General features: G+C 40.8%; 1 protein-coding gene across 1 annotated transcript in view; it reads left to right on the top strand.

The window, feature by feature from the left end:
- Window positions 1–18,434, top strand: part of EEA1 (early endosome antigen 1) — a 96,008-nt gene that overhangs the window by 53,912 nt on the left and 23,662 nt on the right. Inside the window, exons 11-20 of the mRNA XM_069974225.1 lie at window positions 1,383–1,499; window positions 2,082–2,420; window positions 4,961–5,110; window positions 5,955–6,074; window positions 7,880–8,083; window positions 8,272–8,472; window positions 9,400–9,513; window positions 9,645–9,800; window positions 14,438–14,577; window positions 16,211–16,529. Of these exons, the coding sequence (XP_069830326.1) occupies window positions 1,383–1,499; window positions 2,082–2,420; window positions 4,961–5,110; window positions 5,955–6,074; window positions 7,880–8,083; window positions 8,272–8,472; window positions 9,400–9,513; window positions 9,645–9,800; window positions 14,438–14,577; window positions 16,211–16,529 (1,860 nt within the window). The remainder of the gene's footprint in view (window positions 1–1,382; window positions 1,500–2,081; window positions 2,421–4,960; window positions 5,111–5,954; window positions 6,075–7,879; window positions 8,084–8,271; window positions 8,473–9,399; window positions 9,514–9,644; window positions 9,801–14,437; window positions 14,578–16,210; window positions 16,530–18,434) is intronic.

The following is an 18,434-nucleotide window of genomic DNA, read 5'->3' as shown; positions in this document are numbered from 1 at the left end:
GCTGTAAATAAACGTCTGAACACTTTTTGCATATGAAAACGAGTGCTATGGATTATTTTTTCTTAACCGAAAAGATTGAACTACCAATAGTTCTATGTCCATACGCATCTAAATAATGCACACCACCTATAAATAAACAATGCTGGACAGTATTCTACATATATCAGAAAATACTTTATTTATTACATACAAAGAAAATTTTTGTTGTTTAAAAACACATATTAAAAAGGGAGCAGAAAACCATACAATGCATACATCAGATGGTATACAGGGCAGAGTAAATGAATAAATAATATAACTACTATATATTAAACCATTGGTGGTATATCAGTCGACCCACAGAGGCAAGAAAGTGCAAAAAATAAATAATGAATGATAATAATCCAAACAAAATAAGTATGAAAAAGTAAAGTAAACCTATATGTATAAGGCTGCAAGTGCAGTCTAAAGTGCAACCAAGTGCAATACCACGTATAGTGTCTAATTCATACAAGTGTATAATCAAACCTCTGGGTACATAGTATATACTCCTGCCCAGTACCACCACTCACCCAACGCTGCGTTTCGCTGTACAAGCTTTATCAAGGGTCGATAAAGCCACCCTTAATAAAGCTTGTACAGCGAAACGCAGCGTTGGTACTGGGCAGGAGTATATACTATGTACCCAGAGGTTTGATTATACACTTGTATGAATTAGACACTATACGTGGTATTGCACTTGGTTGCACTTTAGACTGCACTTGCAGCCTTATACATATAGGTTTACTTTACTTTTTCATACTTATTTTGTTTGGATTATTATCATTCATTATTTATTTTTTTGCACTTTCTTGCCTCTGTGGGTCGACTGATATACCACCAATGGTTTAATATATAGTAGTTATATTATTTATTCATTTACTCTGCCCTGTATACCATCTGATGTATGCATTGTATGGTTTTCTGCTCCCTTTTTAATGTGTTTTTAAACAACAAAAATTTTCTTTGTATGTAATAAATAAAGGATTATTTTTTCTGCAAAACTTTTGACATGTCTGTGATAAAATCCACTGACATTGTCCAGATGGGTTGGCACTCCATACTGCGGTGGTCCACGTGAACAGTCCAGAACGGTAATACAGAAAAGGTCCCGTAGAGTCTTTATTTCACCCTAACATCATAGATGGGAGTCTGAGTCTTTCTCCCATCTATGATATTGATGTAATGTTGAGTGCTGGGATCTTTTCCGTATTATGATCCACATGTCAGGCATGTGTGAACGCCACATGTGTGCAGTGTATTTTTCCTTCCTGTGTGTACCTACACTTTTAACGTATTCCTTTGTTTTTCTGTCATCACTTGATCATTTGAAAATCTCATCAATATCATTATTTCTTTCCTAGGCCACTATTAACCAGTTAAAAGCTGAACTTGAAAAGGGACCCCAGGAAGTTGCAGTATATGTCCAAGAACTACAGCAACTCAAAAGCTCTGTGACTGAACTGTCGCAGAAGAATGAGGTATGTGTCCTGCTCGCCAATGCTTCTATGGAGACTCAGTAGAAATGGTGCCACACCTTTTATAATGTGTTTTTGTTTTCTCATTTCCTCTCTTTTAAGATCTTGATCCTACATTCTGTTTTTGCCAGTTCAGCTCTCAGGTTTATTAGTTTTCATTGGGGAAAACATGGCTTGGTTCCTAGGCCATAAAGGAACTATTTGCTTGGCATAGTTACCATTGTATCCACCCATAAATGTGGCCTTAAAAAATCTTAGTTGCTACTGTTAGATTTATTGATTTCTTTTTTTAAGTTTTGGTTCCTTGTTTCCATTTTATCACTGGCCTGATTTATCTGATTCTGTCACCCCAAAAAGGAAGTCTTTTAATGTGGAGAGCAGTGGTGCCAGGCCGTATGCCTTCTGTTTAGAAAAAAAAAAAAAGGGCACTGCATGTTTTGTTGAGCACTTGAGTATAAACCCATTCCTTATAGTGTTCATACATGAACAGTTTAAGATGCTTCTTGCTTCTAAACCTAATGGTTATCTAGAAACTATGGTAAAATCTAACTTATTAATATATGATTGGATCTCTAAATTTCACAGACCTTGGTTGAGAAACTCCTAAAGAAGGAGCTAGAGTACACTCAGTTGGAAGAGAAACAAAATGAAGAAGTTATGTCCAGGAAGAACTTGCAAGTTAATCTCAACCATAAAGATGTGGAGTGCCAACAGCTCCAAGCACGTCTGTCTGCTAGTGAAGCTTTGCTGCAAACCCTCAAAACGGAGATGGCCGAGAAAGGAGAAGCCAACCACAAACTGAAAGAGGAGCTGACTGAGGTGGAGGTTAAACACCAGAATCTCAAGGCTGAATTTAAGCAGCTTCAACAACAGCGGGAAGAAAAGGAGCAGCATAGTTTGCAGCAGCAGAGTGAGATTAACCAGGTGACATAATTCACATCCCCTATCTAAAAATAATAGTAATATTTGTATGGTGACACCATATTCCTCAGCACTATGGATAAATCATACAAGAGAAGTGTGGGTGTTGCTCACAAGAGCTTACAATCTTTGAGGAAATAGGTTCAGACTGCATTGAGAGGGATGGAAAACAGCTCTGTGTGATGTATAGGGAATATGCAGACCCATCCACTTTATTGGCCTTACAAGAACAGACTGGTGTGATCATTAGACTGACAGTGAGTGCTTCTGCTTGCCGCTGGGGATGTAAGTTCTCCGTGCATTTTGCTTGTAAATTATTTATACATACCTAATAAAAAAAATAGTTTCTCAGTGGAGAACCCAATTAAATTGGATTCTCCCACAATTAGAGGTTATCCACCATCAACAGGATAAGAAAATTGTGGTAGTGCCTGACTCTGACTGCTGATTTCTCCCCAACAATCTGGAGTACAGGAATGGTCCCTGGTCAGAATGAAGCTACAGGGTGCACAGCTGACCAACACTATATTCATTCTCTATAGGAACTCCCGAGGATAGTCGGGCGCTGTACGGGGCTATCTCTAGCAGCTGCCATAGAAAATGACTGGAGCAACAAAGCATATGTGTGAAAGACCTTCCTATTCATAAAAATTGCGTGGGCCCTTCATTCAATTGGGGGCATAGCTTCTGGTTGTGAGACAACCCCTTTTAAAGTTCATACATAATTGGAAAGCAAGAAAAAAAATAGAGCGTTGCTTAAACCTTTCTTTTTTTTTTTTTACTGTAGCCTGCGCCTCTTCAATATTGCTGAGGGTTTCTCTAACTGCAGTTTTTGTATAGTTTAATTTGCTACAATAGTTTTAGAACTAGGCTGGATTCACACTGCGTCTTTACAAATTAACATATACGTTTTATGGGGAAAAAGAGGCTGAAAAACTGATGCAATTGTGTGCATCCATTTGAATCATTTTTTTCCTTTGACTTTCATTATAAAAAAGGATCTAAACGGATGCTTTTTTTTTTCTTTCTTTTTAGCGCACACAAATTCATGGTTGACCAAGTAAACATTTAAAAATAGATACAATACAGGGCTCCAGACTAAAAAATTTACCTAGGAGCCATTGGCTCCTAACCTGAAAAATTTAGGCGCCAAATAGAATATTTGGTCGCCAACATTTTAAAACATGTAAAATTAATGTTATGTTAAATGGGACTTACTGTGTGCAGAGGCCACGGCAGCATCCTCCTTTAGATCCTTTCTTTTCTTAGTTTGAAAACGTTCAACATGGAAACTTGCAACTTGACAACCATATACCCCCCTGCTGCCGGTGTGTTCCCTCAGCCAGCTGCCATCTTACCGGCAATGATCTACTATATAGCCCCTGGCAGCCGATGACATATAGCCCCTGTGGCAATGTATATGGGAAGTGGTACTGTGCAGTGTATACAGACACACACACTGAGGGAAGCGGTACTGTGCAGTGTATATACATATAGACACTGAGGGAAGTGGTACTGTGCAGTGTATATACATATAGACACTGAGGGAAGTGGTACTGTGCAGTCTATACATACACACTGAGGGAAGTGGTACTGTGCAGTCTATATATACAGACACTCAGGGAAGTGGTACTGTGCAGTCTATACATACACACTGAGGGAAGTGGTACTGTGCAGTCTATATATACAGACACTGAGGGAAGTGGTACTGTGCAGTCTATATATATATATATATACAGACACTGAGGGAAGTGGTACTGTGCAGTCTATACATAACCCCCCCCCCCCCCTCGCACCCCACACGCACTGACTACCGCACCTGGCCGCCATCACAACAGACACACTACCAATCCCCCGCCCAGGCCGCGGTCCCCCCACACACATTACTGGCCGTCCGCCACCCCTGCCGTCCCTCCGGTTGTACTCACCCACTCACCCACAATCTAAGCTTGGTGCCGCTGGGGTGAACTTGAAGAACCGCCGGGTGAGGAGAGGCGGGAGAGAGGCGCTGGAGGAGTGTGGCGCCTCTGCGGCCGTCCGTCCAATGAATGACTGACGTGCTGGATGACGTCACTGGAGAAGCGTGTACCCAGTGTGCGGGGACACTCTTCGGTGCAGCGTGCGGAAGGCGGTCATTGTCCTTAAAGAGACAGCGCGCCGCCGGGGCCAGTCGCAAATGGCGCCCAGATTAATAAATCTGGGCGCTATTTGCAAGATGTCAGTCACATTGGCGACCATTTTGGTCGCCATCTGGAGCCCTGCATTAAACAGACAGCAATGGGAACCCAGCTTTACTGTATTACAGCAAGTTGGTGTCATATACGCAACCCTACATCTGACATCTAAAATCATCTTGTTGTAATTGGCTGTAATTTTGTTGGTTATACAGAAAATAACTGTGCAAATGAATAGGCATTGACAGTTTATTGGAAAGTGTTGCATAATTATTTAAGTATTTTTTTCTTAGTGGAAGTGAGTCTGTATGTGAGAATGATCAATGGAAAGTACCTGGCAATAAACTTTTTAATCTTATGTCTTTTTAGCTGCATAGCAAATTACTGGAGACGGAGCGCCAGCTAGGGGAAGCTCATGGAAGACTCAAAGAGCAGAGACAGCTGTCTGCTGAGAAACTGATGGACAAGGAACAGCAGGTGGCAGATTTGCAGCTGAAGCTTTCACGTGCTGAGGAGCAGGTCTGAATGTTTGCTCTGCACTAATATTTCTAGCTACTGCCTGTCTCTGAAGGTCTGAACCTTTCACCTTGTGTAAACTGTTTTATGTTCCAGTCATTCTGCTATGTGTATGTATAAATCCTGTGCTGCTGTTACATGTCAGTCTTGCTCTTTAGTTAGTTTAGATGCAAATAATTCTATGAAATCACCTTTAAAATATTAGATCCTAAAGCTGCTAATAAATTTGGTAAATGATGTTCTCCAACACCTACAGTTTATATTCTCTTTTTCTGGTGTGATTGTTAGTATGGTAATAAAGAGAGAGTCCTTTAAGTGTTGTCCTTATCTTAAAGTATGTTCACATTAACATAAAGCCTATATGGGCTTGGGGGACAACCAGTTACAAAACTTTGAGTGTTCATACGAAGTTGGCGCCATTTTTGTTGCTACAACAGCTTTTGCTCTTCTGGCTTCTAGGCTTTCCTCAGCATTAATAGCGTGTCTGTTGGAATTTCCATAATAGAACGTGTTGAACAAGGGAGTCTGACTTTACTTTCTAGTGTAAATTGTAGTAAATCTTGTGAGTGCATGCAATTGGAGATTTAGACTGGACTGGAGTTCAGTGACAGCCTATTTGTTTTTTTTCGTGTCTATTCTAAATATTCCAACATGGCACTTATTTTGAGTGTATGCAGGACTACATTAAAGCTGCAACAAAAACATGACAAGTCAAAATACACAATAGATTCAGTGCTGTCCTTGAAATGTCTGCTGTATATTTTTGTCTGCTGCTTATTTCAAATAGTTTAATTTGGATTTGTCTGAAAGTGTTAAAGTATAATGTGAACTCTTACTTTGTCCTCAGCTTAAAGAAAAAGTCTCAACTTCAACCGATCTACAGCATCAACTGGAGAAAATTCGACAGCAGCATCAGGAACAGCAAACTCTTCAGCAAACCACTACATCCAAACTACGGGAAGCCCAGGTAATAATATGTACTCCTATATGCCTTGTACACAACAGTGAAGAGTTTCCTATAGCAGGCTCTTTATTAGCCAAACTCTGATAAATGTTCCATGTATTGGCAGAGATGGAGCCAGTTTTTTGCATTCTGTTTTTAAAATCCATTTTTAAACCATGACAACAGGAATTGCAGCCACATTGGATGTTACCTCCTGAATTAACACTTTAACTGATACACTGAAATTTTTAGCCCTATATCTACCTTTTGTCTTTAATTATTCCTATGGGCAATGCAGTGCCAAAGCTTGCAAGATTTATGTAGCGCGCAATGCATAAATACTGTGTGCACCAGTGCCTCTCCATGTGCGCACGCAGTGAAACTGGCGTAGGTTTCTGTAACATTTTTCCGCTGCTTGTAGCCGCCCCCCCCCCCCACCCACCCACTTGCAAATAAATTATTTGCAAAACAAGCATTTGTGTATAGATTTTTTTGCAAATAGGCCCTCTTCGCCACAAAATGGCCTCTGCGCCACATAATAAACGCCCCGCTATGTCTTTTTGTTTAAGAATATTGTGCATACCTATTATCTTTTCTTGTTTATTAACTGAATGTCATTTTCATGTCTACATAAATATTGCAGTTTGTCAGCAACACAGTTGTGCATAAAAATGGGGATTATGGTGGTGCAAACAGTGTTTGTCTTATGAGTAATGGTGTTTGAACAAACATGGACATTGTAGGTTGAAACCCCTCCAGTAACTGACATGTAAATGGAAGAAAATGAGTCCCGCATGTTATGGGTTAGTTAGCTGCCTGTATAAAATCACCATAAAGATGCATTTACATGGGTAGACTTACTGCATTGACTGATGATAAAGCAAGTGAGCACATTCTCGCTTTCATTTTTACATTTTAGTGATCCTAAGTGTTTTTACATACAATTATTTGTGTGATCATCTGTACAAACAACTTTGTGATTGTTGGTGGCACATGGCACCACATGCCACTAGTTACATGACAAGCGATCATTTGGGTGATCATCACCTTGTTTAAGCCTTTAAGACTTTGCACTTTTTTATTTTTTTTTCTTCTCTTCCTAAAAAGAGCCAAAGCTCTTATTTTCCCATCTACAGAGCCATATAAGGGCTTGTATTTTGTGGGCCCAAGTGTACTTTGTAACAGTACCCTTTATTTTATCATAAATTATACTGCAAAACAGGAAAATTTTCTTTGTGAGGGAAAATTGAAGAAAAAAAAAGCAATCCTAATTTGGGGGATTTGTTTTTATGCCAGTCATTGTGCAGTAAAATGTATTATGATTGCAGTGATGCCCATTATGTATAGTTTCTGTCATATTTTATACTTTTAAAAAAATGTAACATTTTTCTTAAAAAATGTAATTGCCATTTTCTGACTCCTGTAACTTTTTTAATTTTTTCCATCTATGGAGCTGTTTTGAGGTCCATTTGTTGTGCCATAATAGATAGTATTCATTGGTACCATGTGTACATAGATTGGTCCTTTTGATCACTTGGTGGGACCAAAACACTGCAATTTTGGCATTTGGTGTTTTAGCCAGTGTTTGGCTGTGCGGGCTGTCACCCCTGAGACAAGTCTGTCTCAAGTGTTAGTTAGTGTCCTGGTGGGACACTGGAGACCCATAGGAGGTCACAGGGAGAGCGTGGAGAGGTAAGTATAGTTTTTGTAATGTTTTATATACATTTGCAATGATATAGATACCCCTTTCAAAAACCCTAAATTAAATCAGAATATGATTTTTTTTTCCCCCACTATCCATTTACCTGATGCTTAATGAATTCTTTCAGAGTGATCTTGAGCAAGTGTTACGCCAGATTGGGGACAAAGACCAAAAAATTCAAAACCTTGAGGCCTTGCTTGAAAAAAGCAAAAAAAATATTTCTCTACTTGAGAAAGAGAGAGAAGACCTATGTGCCAAAATTCAAGCTGGAGAAGGAGAAACTGCTGTCCTCAACCAACTACAAGAGAAGAACCACGCTCTGCAGGAACAGGTATGAAGCTGTTGTGGCATGAGTATACAGTTGTCTTAGTAGATATTTGTAAGAACACTTACAGCCGTTCCTCTGCTCTAGTTATGATGAGTACATATGTCTACGCTCTGTGGATTTTCGTAGTCAAGAAGTTTCACATCTGTCCATTATAATTTTATATAGGATGTTTGTTTTTGTTTTTGTTACAGTTAACACAAGTAACAGAGAAGTCAAAGAATCAGTCAGAAAGCCACAAACAAGCACTAGAGGATCTACATGAGCAAGTACAGGAGCAGAAATCCCAGCTTCGAGCAGCTCAAGACCGAGTCCTGTCTCTGGAATCCACCATTGGAGAACTAAATGGTCAACTAAACGAAAGCAAAGAAAAAATGACGCAGCTGGATCTGCAGGTATTGTTTGTATTATTTTATTGTTTTATTTTCTTCCTCTCAAATCAGCTAATGCTCTTACTAATTGCTTCCTTCTCCAATGTATCCAAAATGCAGCAGCCAGGCTCCTATTTCTGTCCATTAGCTGCGGAGATTACACCACCATGTGTCAGTCCATGCTTTGGTTCCCTATTTATCTTTTTGCATGAGCCAAATGTTTTTGGCCAATTATCAACCTTGTTCCCAATATTTGGCCCTTATAAAGGGACCAGTAATCAGTGGACAAACAAGAAAACGTGTGGGACTTTTTGAGCAGACGTTTAGAAGCAGAAGTATCCAGCCTAGTGCAAACAGGCCAACAATCGCAAATTGCCAGTTTGCACCTTGTGTGTTATCATGTCCTCTCTGTGTACAAAATTGATCAGGATTTTTGCTCTTAACTCAAGAGGCTGCTGTGCAGCAGGCTAAAGAATCTATGGCAGCTAAGTTTGTTGTTTTTTTTTTTTTGGTTATATTTAAACAGATTATAATCCTGCAGATTAATTGCCCAGTCATAGTTATGATCCAGCCATGTCTTGCTTATCCTCACTATATCATAATCCTCTTCCACAGTTATCACTTTTAATTCCTCATTTTTATTAGTGATGCTTCTATGCTTTTGGCATTAGTATACATACACTTAATATACTTATCCATATTTCCTTTCCTCTTACTAGTGGCTGTTCTATCTCCTCCCGCCACTCCACCCACAGTTCCATAATTTAGCCCCATCTCTCCATCTACTCTTCCCCCCCCCCCCCACGTTTGCCACGTTTTCCCAACATTAAAAGGATAAATGATCACACAGGAATAAAACATCTGTCTTATATCTTGGACTCTGAATGAGTTTATTTTGCAGTGGTGTATGTTTTCATAAAAGTAAAATATATATGTTTCACCTCATTTTAGATCAAAGCAAAGACAGAGCTTTTGTTGTCAGCCGAAGCTGCAAAGACTTCACAGAGGGTAGACTTGCAAAATCACTTGGATACAGCACAGAATGCATTGCAAGACAAACAACAGGTTGGCTTTGCTCCAGTACTGCTTTGCATGTAACATTAGTGAGCTACAATGTATATATGATTTTTTTTTTCAATGTGTATAGCTATTTCAGTGCTTGCTAGTTTATGATTGTGTCTCTTTTCTCCAAGTAGGAATTAAATAAAGTCAATACTCAACTTGAGCAAGTAACAGCAAAATTACTAGAAAAGCAAGATCACTGTACACAGCTGGAGCAAACTCTCAAAGAGTACAAAGAGAAGCATCTAAAGTTAGAGCAGAAAGCTGAAGCTCTTGAGGGACAGATTAAGGTGAGTGCCAAGCAATTAGTGCAGGTAGTAGTATTCACAAAAGTATGTAGAATGTTTTGGGTGTAAGTAAAGTGGAATCATTTTGGGGTGTTGGCATACTTTTGCTGGACCGTCTATCCTAAGCCTCTTGGAAATATAATAAACAACCCATTTCTCAGCATAAACAGACTGCCTACAGGGTACAATAAACACCTGGTATCTGACAACTGCAATTTAAATGTTTGCCCTTTAAAAGGCTATGGGAACCTTCTGAATGCACTTTTAATTCTTGCATTGTACTTGTATGGTGAAGAAAACCCTTTTTCTCCATAAGTCTTTATTAAAAATTTGGTTTATATTTCCTCTACAGCCTTCTGTAGTGTTCTGTTATCAGTGAATGGTAAGCTCACAGTCTGCACTCTGGTTTATTAATGTGGAGCTGTGGAGCAGAAGATGAATGAAAAAAAGATTCCTTGTATTTAACTTCAGTTGAGAAGACTATAAAGATACTCTATTCTGTATTGGAACACTTGTAACACGTCACCATAAGTGACAAATGTTTCAGGAAAATGACAAAAAGTATCCAAAGCAATGAACTTTGCTGACAAAAATACTTCAATTATAAGTAACACATGACATCAAATGAGCAACCTCATAATACTTATACAGACCCCCTGTCTCCATAGTGGCATAGGAATTCAGTAGCAATAGAGCAGCATCTTTTTTATGTCACCACCTGTATATGGAGGTTATATTTGTTCATTAATCTGGAGTTAGGTTTATGATATATTGTGCCAATATTTATGAAAGTGAAAAGGGATAGGGTGAGCAGGAGATTCCGTCACTGGATAATCGACTTATACCTGTCCACAAGGGTATTTTATCTAGTAAATGGCAATTCAAGTGTCCATTATTTCAAAGTACACCTATGTGGATGATAAAACTCATGTCACCTTAAGGGTGCCTTCACACCTACCGGATCCACAGCGGATCTCACTTCTGCGGATTTGAAGCGAGAACCACTGCGAATCCGGTATCAATTCACCCCTATGATAGCACATATTCACAGCGCGGCTGCAGTGAGGCTGCCGGCTCCGGTCCTGCTTAGATCAGCTGGGGCTGGGGGATGCGACGGCGGGGCTGTGGGCACCAGGGAGTTAAAGCATATATTCACAGCGGGATGTTAATCCCGCTGCGAATATGTGCTATCATAGGGGTGAATTGATACCGGATCCGCAGCGGTTGTCGCTTCGAATCCGCAGAAGTGAGATCCGCTGTGGATCCCGTAGGTGTGAAGGCACCCTAAACATATTACTTGTCATCAAAAATAACTTTTGACATCTTATCAGACATGACATAGCACTTTCGCACCTCATACACTTTGCACCTCATGCACTGGTCCTTTTTATGGGTCCCTTAAATGAGCTCCCTAAATATCCTTTGACCAGCTTGTTCTGGATAATAGGTGCCCTTCTATTGCATATTAATGGTGGATATTTACATTCCTCTCTCTGAGGGTAACTGTCCTTCAAGATATGACAATATTTTTCTATAGCCTGGTCAATCTTGTAGCTGAATTTGTTGATGAAATGTCTGGACAAAAGGCATACGGGATATAGTTTAATCCCCACCTATATTACTCATCTTGTTACATCTAGCTTCATGTTACATCTATACTGGGTAACCTCTGTCCATGAATTCACATTCCTCATCTCTCTAACCCCAGCATCTGATTATATTCTCAAGTCACAGACCCTCAGGTTAGATAGATGAGGATGCAGGAAATTGAATGCAAATTCATGGATAGAGGTTAGAAGCAAACTCTAACAAGCTAAGTAATAGGGGGTGGGGGGGTCAAACTATATCCTGTATTTCTTTTGTCTGGAAATTTCATTCATTCAGCCATATGTTGCCTTTACCCTCATTTAAAGGAATTTGAATATATACACCACTAATATGCAATAAAAGGATGCCTTTTATCCAGGATAAGCTGATCATAGCAGATTTAGGGAGCTCAGTTAAGGGACCCAAACAGCTTCTTTTAATGAATTTTAAAAGGAGCATGTTAAGTGCTCTAAGTGATACGAGGTGGCAAGCTTTATAATCCTCATACGGGTACTCTTTTGAGATAAAGGTTTCTACATGTGATGCTAAAAACGCCATTTACTTGATTTGCACTTAAATGCACTTGTGGCTTGTTATGTTGGGAAGATTATGCAGTCTGTGAGAGGCAAGGACTTTTCAGGGTCTGGTGCCCTTCTGGATATCCCTTATGGAGGTATAGGGGTATTTGTGCCCCTGCAACCTTGGATCTCTGTTAACATGTCAACAGATGTCAACCAGGTTTGTGCTACTTAGTGGACACTATGGTGGCTGTCCAGGGGGAGACTGTAAACAATTTTTGTCCTTCCTAAGCCCCAGCAGAGGTCAATCCTGGACCCTTGCACCCTGACTCACAAAAAGAACCATGCAAAGCCTTTAGGTAAAGGGGATAGTATGTGAGGGCCCATTTCTTCAAAGAGAGGGTTTTTGACTGCATCCTTTTTGTGTAGCACACTGTGACAGGTTCGGTAAGCATAAGTTGGTCATCTGGTGTAGGGATCCCTTACTCCCCCTCCCTTTTGACTTCCAATAAAGGAAAACTAACAGCAGGTGCTTACATACGAACCAGCTGTTCATGTAGAAGAAGCGATGCTGATTCCAGCAATATTGATCCGTTATTCAGTTTTTGGAGTATTAAAAAAAGTTTCTCGTCTACTGCATCATCCTGCCCTGCCCTCAGGCCCATTCATCGCCTATTATTTATGCATATTCATATATGTTTAAGTAGTGACATCTTCATCCCAGTCAAAGATCATTGTGCAGCAACAGCACCCATGCAGTGCCAGGTTAGTGTTAGATCTGGGCCATGACCATACGTCATGGTGCTTGTTCAAGTAAAAAGTCATCTTTTATCAACTGCAGAATGTTAAGTGGGCGGGGCCTCGTGGCATTAGTGCCACTTAGCCCCGCCCACAATGCCACCATTGGTCCCGCCCCCTCACTAGCCATTGGAACAGGCTGGCCTTAAGGTCTAGGCCCCACCCCCTCTAGGTCGGCCCACCAATGGCCACCAAGGGGGCGGGGCCAACTGCGTCGTTGTGGGCGGGGCTAAGTGGCGCTAATCCCACAAGGCCCCGCCCACTTAACACAATCTGCCGTTCATAAAAGATCACTTTTTACTTGAACAAGCACAATGACGTATGATATAAAATAAGGTGTGAAAACTGCTAAATTTACCCTGTGTAGAGATGGCAGAATTCACAAAAGGGGGTGACAGCATCACTTTAAATATTTAGTTTTTCTAAGAATACTCCAAAATCGCATCACCTACAGGTACATAACAGCAGGTTAGTATGTAAGAACCTACTGTTAGTCTCTTAGATTCTGTTTAATGTTGGCACATTAGATCACTGTTCAGATTCCAAGACACTGAAAAAATACAACCTCCCCATAGAGGTGGTGACAAAATACCAGATTCATATGCCATTTACTTTGGAGCCAGAGGGCCTGAATAATGATTGTGTTCACCTTTTTACAGACCCAACAGAACAAATGAATATCATTATCTATCTGTTCCCTACCACATATGTCTAGCTATGAGGTAGAACAGAAAGTAGACAACATAAAGACCCAAGGAGAAAATGTTTTTGTAGTTTTTAAAACTGTCCAAAGTGTAACTTTTGATGACATTACAGAATAATCTTGTCTATGTGAGTAATGGCAGTAGCTGTTTGAAGAGGACGGTCCCCACTGCACCATGCCGCTCTCCTATGCCAGGATATGCAGTTTTTTTTCCACAAACAATCCAGTTCCACAAAAATGTTTTTTTTTTTTTTTTTTTTGCTGTCTGCACCAAGGGACACAAACTACTTTGAGCTTACTTTGAGCTTTGATGCTGTTGCTGCACAGTAAGACAGAAGGAGAGACAAATAGTCTACACTCTACTGCCTCATCAGCAGTGGTTAAATCGTGGCTATTTAAATGTCTCCCATGCTGCTGCTGCTGCATAGGTTGTATAAAGATACAGGGAAGCAGTATAAATAAGACAGCTAAACATCAAAACAGCTAATCTCTAGAGATGAGTGAACCTTGAGCATGCTCGAGTCCATCCGAACCTGATCGTTTAGCATTTGATTAGCAGTGGCTGCTGAAGTTGGATAAAGCTCTAAGGTTGTCTGGAAAACATGGATACTGCCAATGACTATATCCATGTTTTCCACATAGCCTTAGGGCTTTATCCATCTTCAGCAGGCACAGCTAATCAAATGCTGAGTGATCGGGTTCGGATGGACTCGAGCATGCTCGAGGTTCGCTCATCTCTACTAATCTCCACACAAGCTCTGGGACAACAGACAATGAGAGCTGGAGCCTACACAGGGGAAAACGGTTAAAAGTTGTAAAAAAACAAAAAAACAAAAACTGTACTCACTGCTTATCCGCTGCCAGGGCCTGGTCTCTGTAGCTTAATCTTTCATGGTCCCCTCTTCACACAAGGAAGGAGGCAATCACTGGTTGCAGCCCTAAAAGTTATATTAGCCCTATAACTTATATTAAAATGTAAAAAAATTATCTTAAAGAATAATCTCATGCTCATTTGTACATTGTATTTTCCATAGAAACTAGAAGTGGATCTAGCAAGTGTTAAAGCAAGTCGTGAGCAGTATGTGCAAGATCTTCAACAACAGAAGCAGCAGAGCTCACAGCTTGAATTAAAAGTTGCAGAGCTAGTCAAACAGCTTGAGGATGAGAAGGCATTGTAAGTAACTCTCACCAGTACTAATATATATATAGAGGTTTACAGCTTTTTGTTACATTTTCCTCTGTAAAATCTAAATAAAAAGTCAAAATATTGCATGTATAACCAGAAATAGTACCACAAAACATGTCAACTCATGCAAAAAATAAAAACAAATATGGCTATGCACAAATATTTTTTAAATGGTATAACTTTAATAAGCCATAAAAAGTATACAAATTAGGCTGTTCCTAAACATAAAAATATGTTATTAGAACAAAGCAAACATTTTAAAAAAAAATTACAGTTTGTATTGAAAGTTTCTCTCCCCCCTAAAATAAATGTAAAGTTCAATGCAATTAAAATGTCATATAGTCAGGGTTGGTACTGCCATGAGGCGAGGTGAGGATTTTTCAGGAAGCAGAATCTCGAGTCTGTAAAGGGGTGGCAACTGGGCCCTGTCATGTAAGCATCTGCCCCCCGCTGCACTAGGTGTTTGGGTACACGGCACTGCTAAATCACGACCGCCAGGCAGCTGCTCCAGGTGCACATCAGGCAATCACTGCTCCTCAATGCACACAGTGAGCTGCTCAATCCTTGTTTTTATAAACACATTGCTGTAGCTCCTGGGCTGCCTCTAAGCCCAGCATGCAAATGCCGGAGGCATCGGGATGTTCTTCATAGTGCAAAGCAGAGTGCTGGTGTCTCCCTCCCCTCTTACCGACCACGCTGTTGTAGTGTACCTCCTCATGGCTGGTGCTGGCTCCTAAAGCCGTGGTCTGGTGAGTGTTCATGCAGTGCTAAATGATGTGGTCAGGGAGGTCACAGTGAGTGCATGGTGAAACAGAAACAGATTCCCTCCTCTGCTGCTCTGGACACAGTTTACACCCTGGCAGCGCCCATAATCCATCAATTTAGTGGATTTTAACCCTCTTTAGTCTGTCATTATAACTGGGAACGGAGCTATCACTTCTTTTAGTGCCCTGTGAATCACATTTAAGGAGGGCACTGGACCAGTTTTTGGTGGCTCACGTGTAGCATTGTCATTTTGAGAGGGCATAATGTGTATGATGATAATTTTTGGGAGCACAGCATACTTCACTGTAGTTATCAGAGCACATAATATGGGCTCAGTTTTTGCATTAGACGGCAGAAAAGCTAGACTCGGCCCTGCATATAGTACCAAATCTTGTACCACAAAAAGTAAGCTCTTGCAAAGAAAAAAAACAAGTCTTAACACATCTCTCAGTAAAAAAAAAAAAGTAACATCTCTCAGAATATGGCAACATGCAAACATGATTCCCCCCCAAAAATAAAAAAAATACATTTAACATGATAGTTATACCACATAGAGAATGATGGTGAAAATGAAAAAAAAACTGCCAAATTAATTTACCACATAAAATATTAATACAAAGAGATTCGAGTGTCACAGCGAAAATTACAACTTGCTTGTGTGGATAGCAGTGTTCTGTTGTGTGTGTTTGTGTGTATATATTATACACATCACAGTGTCCTCATGCAGAACCTGTTGTCTCTGTGTCCCTTGAGCACAGTTGGGCTAAATAGTGATCTATAGATTATAATGTATTCTTCTGCATAATACAAATCCAAAAGACTTCTTTTTTTTTTTTTTCCTCAATCAAATGCCCAGAGTGGTTAATGTGAAGCAGGAGGCCCAGAAAAAATCTGATGCCTTTCTCCAGTCGAAGGAGCTGATCTCAAAACAAGAGAAAGAGTTGACTAGCCTCAAGGATTCAGTAGAAAAGCTGAAGCAAGACCTGGAAAAAGTATCAGCACAAAAACAAGAAGCTGTCAGTAATCTGGAGAAACTGAAGCTGGAGAGAGACACACTGCAGAAAGAACTCACAAATGCCAAAGATAACTTAACAAAAAGGACAGAGTCTCTAGAAAAGTCAAAGGGATTGCTGGAGAAGGAAAGACAGACTGGAAAAGAACTCCTCCAAGTCATGGTCAGTATACTGCGGACAATAAATATTTTTTAACCCATCATTATTTAACAATGAAGGCAGACTTTGGTCCTTTGGTGGTGAGGCCGTATTACATGGTCTGACCTGTGGTGTAAAGGCACTTGCAAAACCTACTACACAGCTTGATAAAATACAGTAAATATCAGTATGCTGTTTGTGCAGCCTTTTCCTTTAATCAGCCACGAGACCCCTGTCTGTTATTATATGGGGAAACACGGCAGAGGGCGGATTACCACTCACTTGTTAGCCGAAGGCTCGCTTCACATAGGGCCATTATTTTCCTGATTTGGCAGATAATCGATCCATGTAATAACCCGTTGGCACAGCGCAGTCATGTCAGGGGAAGCGGATGAGCTGAGGGTAAGCCACTTGCAGCCAGATGTCCGCATCATTACTTGTACAGTGCGCTATGTCACACCATGGTTAGGATGTAATTTGTTGTTAGGATGCAGTGGATCAGTTTGTGGGGAGAGGTTAAAGAAAGTGAAACAAGCAAATATTTGTAAGTGCAGACTACAAAATAGGCTTCCGTAATGATGCTGCTGTGCCAAACAGAGCAGTATGCCGCCTACAGTGTACAGTATATTCTTATATACAGTACAGAGGGGGGAGCGGCAGCCTGCCGCGATCCCGGTGTACAGCAGCCTCTGTAAAGGGAGTGGTGATTGCTGCCCCCCCCGCTCTGCTTCTAGCACAGTAAGTGGTAAGTGGTCACTGCTCATTGTGCAGAAGCTACCGGACACCGGGATCATGTCGTGCAGCCTCTTACCTCTGTGTACTGTATATAAAAATATACAGTACGAGGGGTGGGGACAACATCCTGCTCTTTTTAGTGCAGTGTAGCAGTGCTAGAACATAGCACTAGATCGGCAACCACATTGCTTATAGCCCTGCAGTTCCCGACATGAATGGTGGGGGCAGCAGAGGGGCTGTGCCACTTTCTTTTTTTTTATATAACTGTCATTTTTATTGAGATTTTTCCAAACAGAAAAATTTTGTTTTTACATGAACACATATAAAGGTATCCCCGTTACCGGGAAATCCTGAAGTAAACAAAACAAGGCATATAGTGGGCATGTACAAGTAAGTAGCAAAACATCAGTGCCGCATAGCACTCGTGAGGCTCAAATTAAAGACGCAGAACAATATACAGGCCCTAAACACAGGTCCACTAAAACAGGGGGTACAGACAAGACAAACCAACATAGAAGACAAGGGCGAGACAGGAAGGGATAGGTAGAGAGGAACGTAAGGCTCTAGGGTAACCCAGTGGCGGAGAGGAGGGGGGCATAATAAGAGTTCCATGGAGACCAGACCGACTCAAACATGTCCATTTTATTATTAAGAGAGGCTGTTAGTCGCTCTAGGGATCGTAATTCCTGGATCCTAGCCATGAGGCAATCTAAAGTGGGGGGGGGAGGTCTGTTTCCAGCCCCTAGCTATAAGAGACTTGGCGGCTGTTAGGAAAACCAGCAAAAGTTTAGCTTGTTTTTTCCCAAGGAGCTTGGGGAAGAGGTTGAGCAGGCATACTGCAGGGTCCCCAGGGATATCCACTCTGAGGACTGTGGCAGCCAAGCCGCAAACATCCCTCCAGAACTGTTGAATAAGGGAACATCCCCAAAAGATATGAAAGAGGGACCCAACAGCACTCAAACACCTCCAGCACGAAGGGGAAATTGTGTTATTCAATTTATTGAGTAATTCTGGGGTATGATACCAAAGCCTCAACAGTTTATAATGTGATTCTTTATACGTAGTACAAATGGAAGACTTTGCCGCCCTCTCCCAAATAACACCCCAGCATTCCGGTGGAAGCTGTCTACCCAGGAATTCCTCCCATTTTAACATGTATGCGTGTCTCACCAAGGATCCCCCCACAGGTGAATT

Source organism: Dendropsophus ebraccatus, chromosome 1, assembly GCF_027789765.1.
Source record: "Dendropsophus ebraccatus isolate aDenEbr1 chromosome 1, aDenEbr1.pat, whole genome shotgun sequence".
Taxonomy (NCBI): Eukaryota; Metazoa; Chordata; class Amphibia; order Anura; family Hylidae; genus Dendropsophus; species Dendropsophus ebraccatus.
The sequence above is the reverse complement of the archived record's forward strand: the minus strand, read 5'-3'. Positions and strand labels throughout refer to the sequence as shown.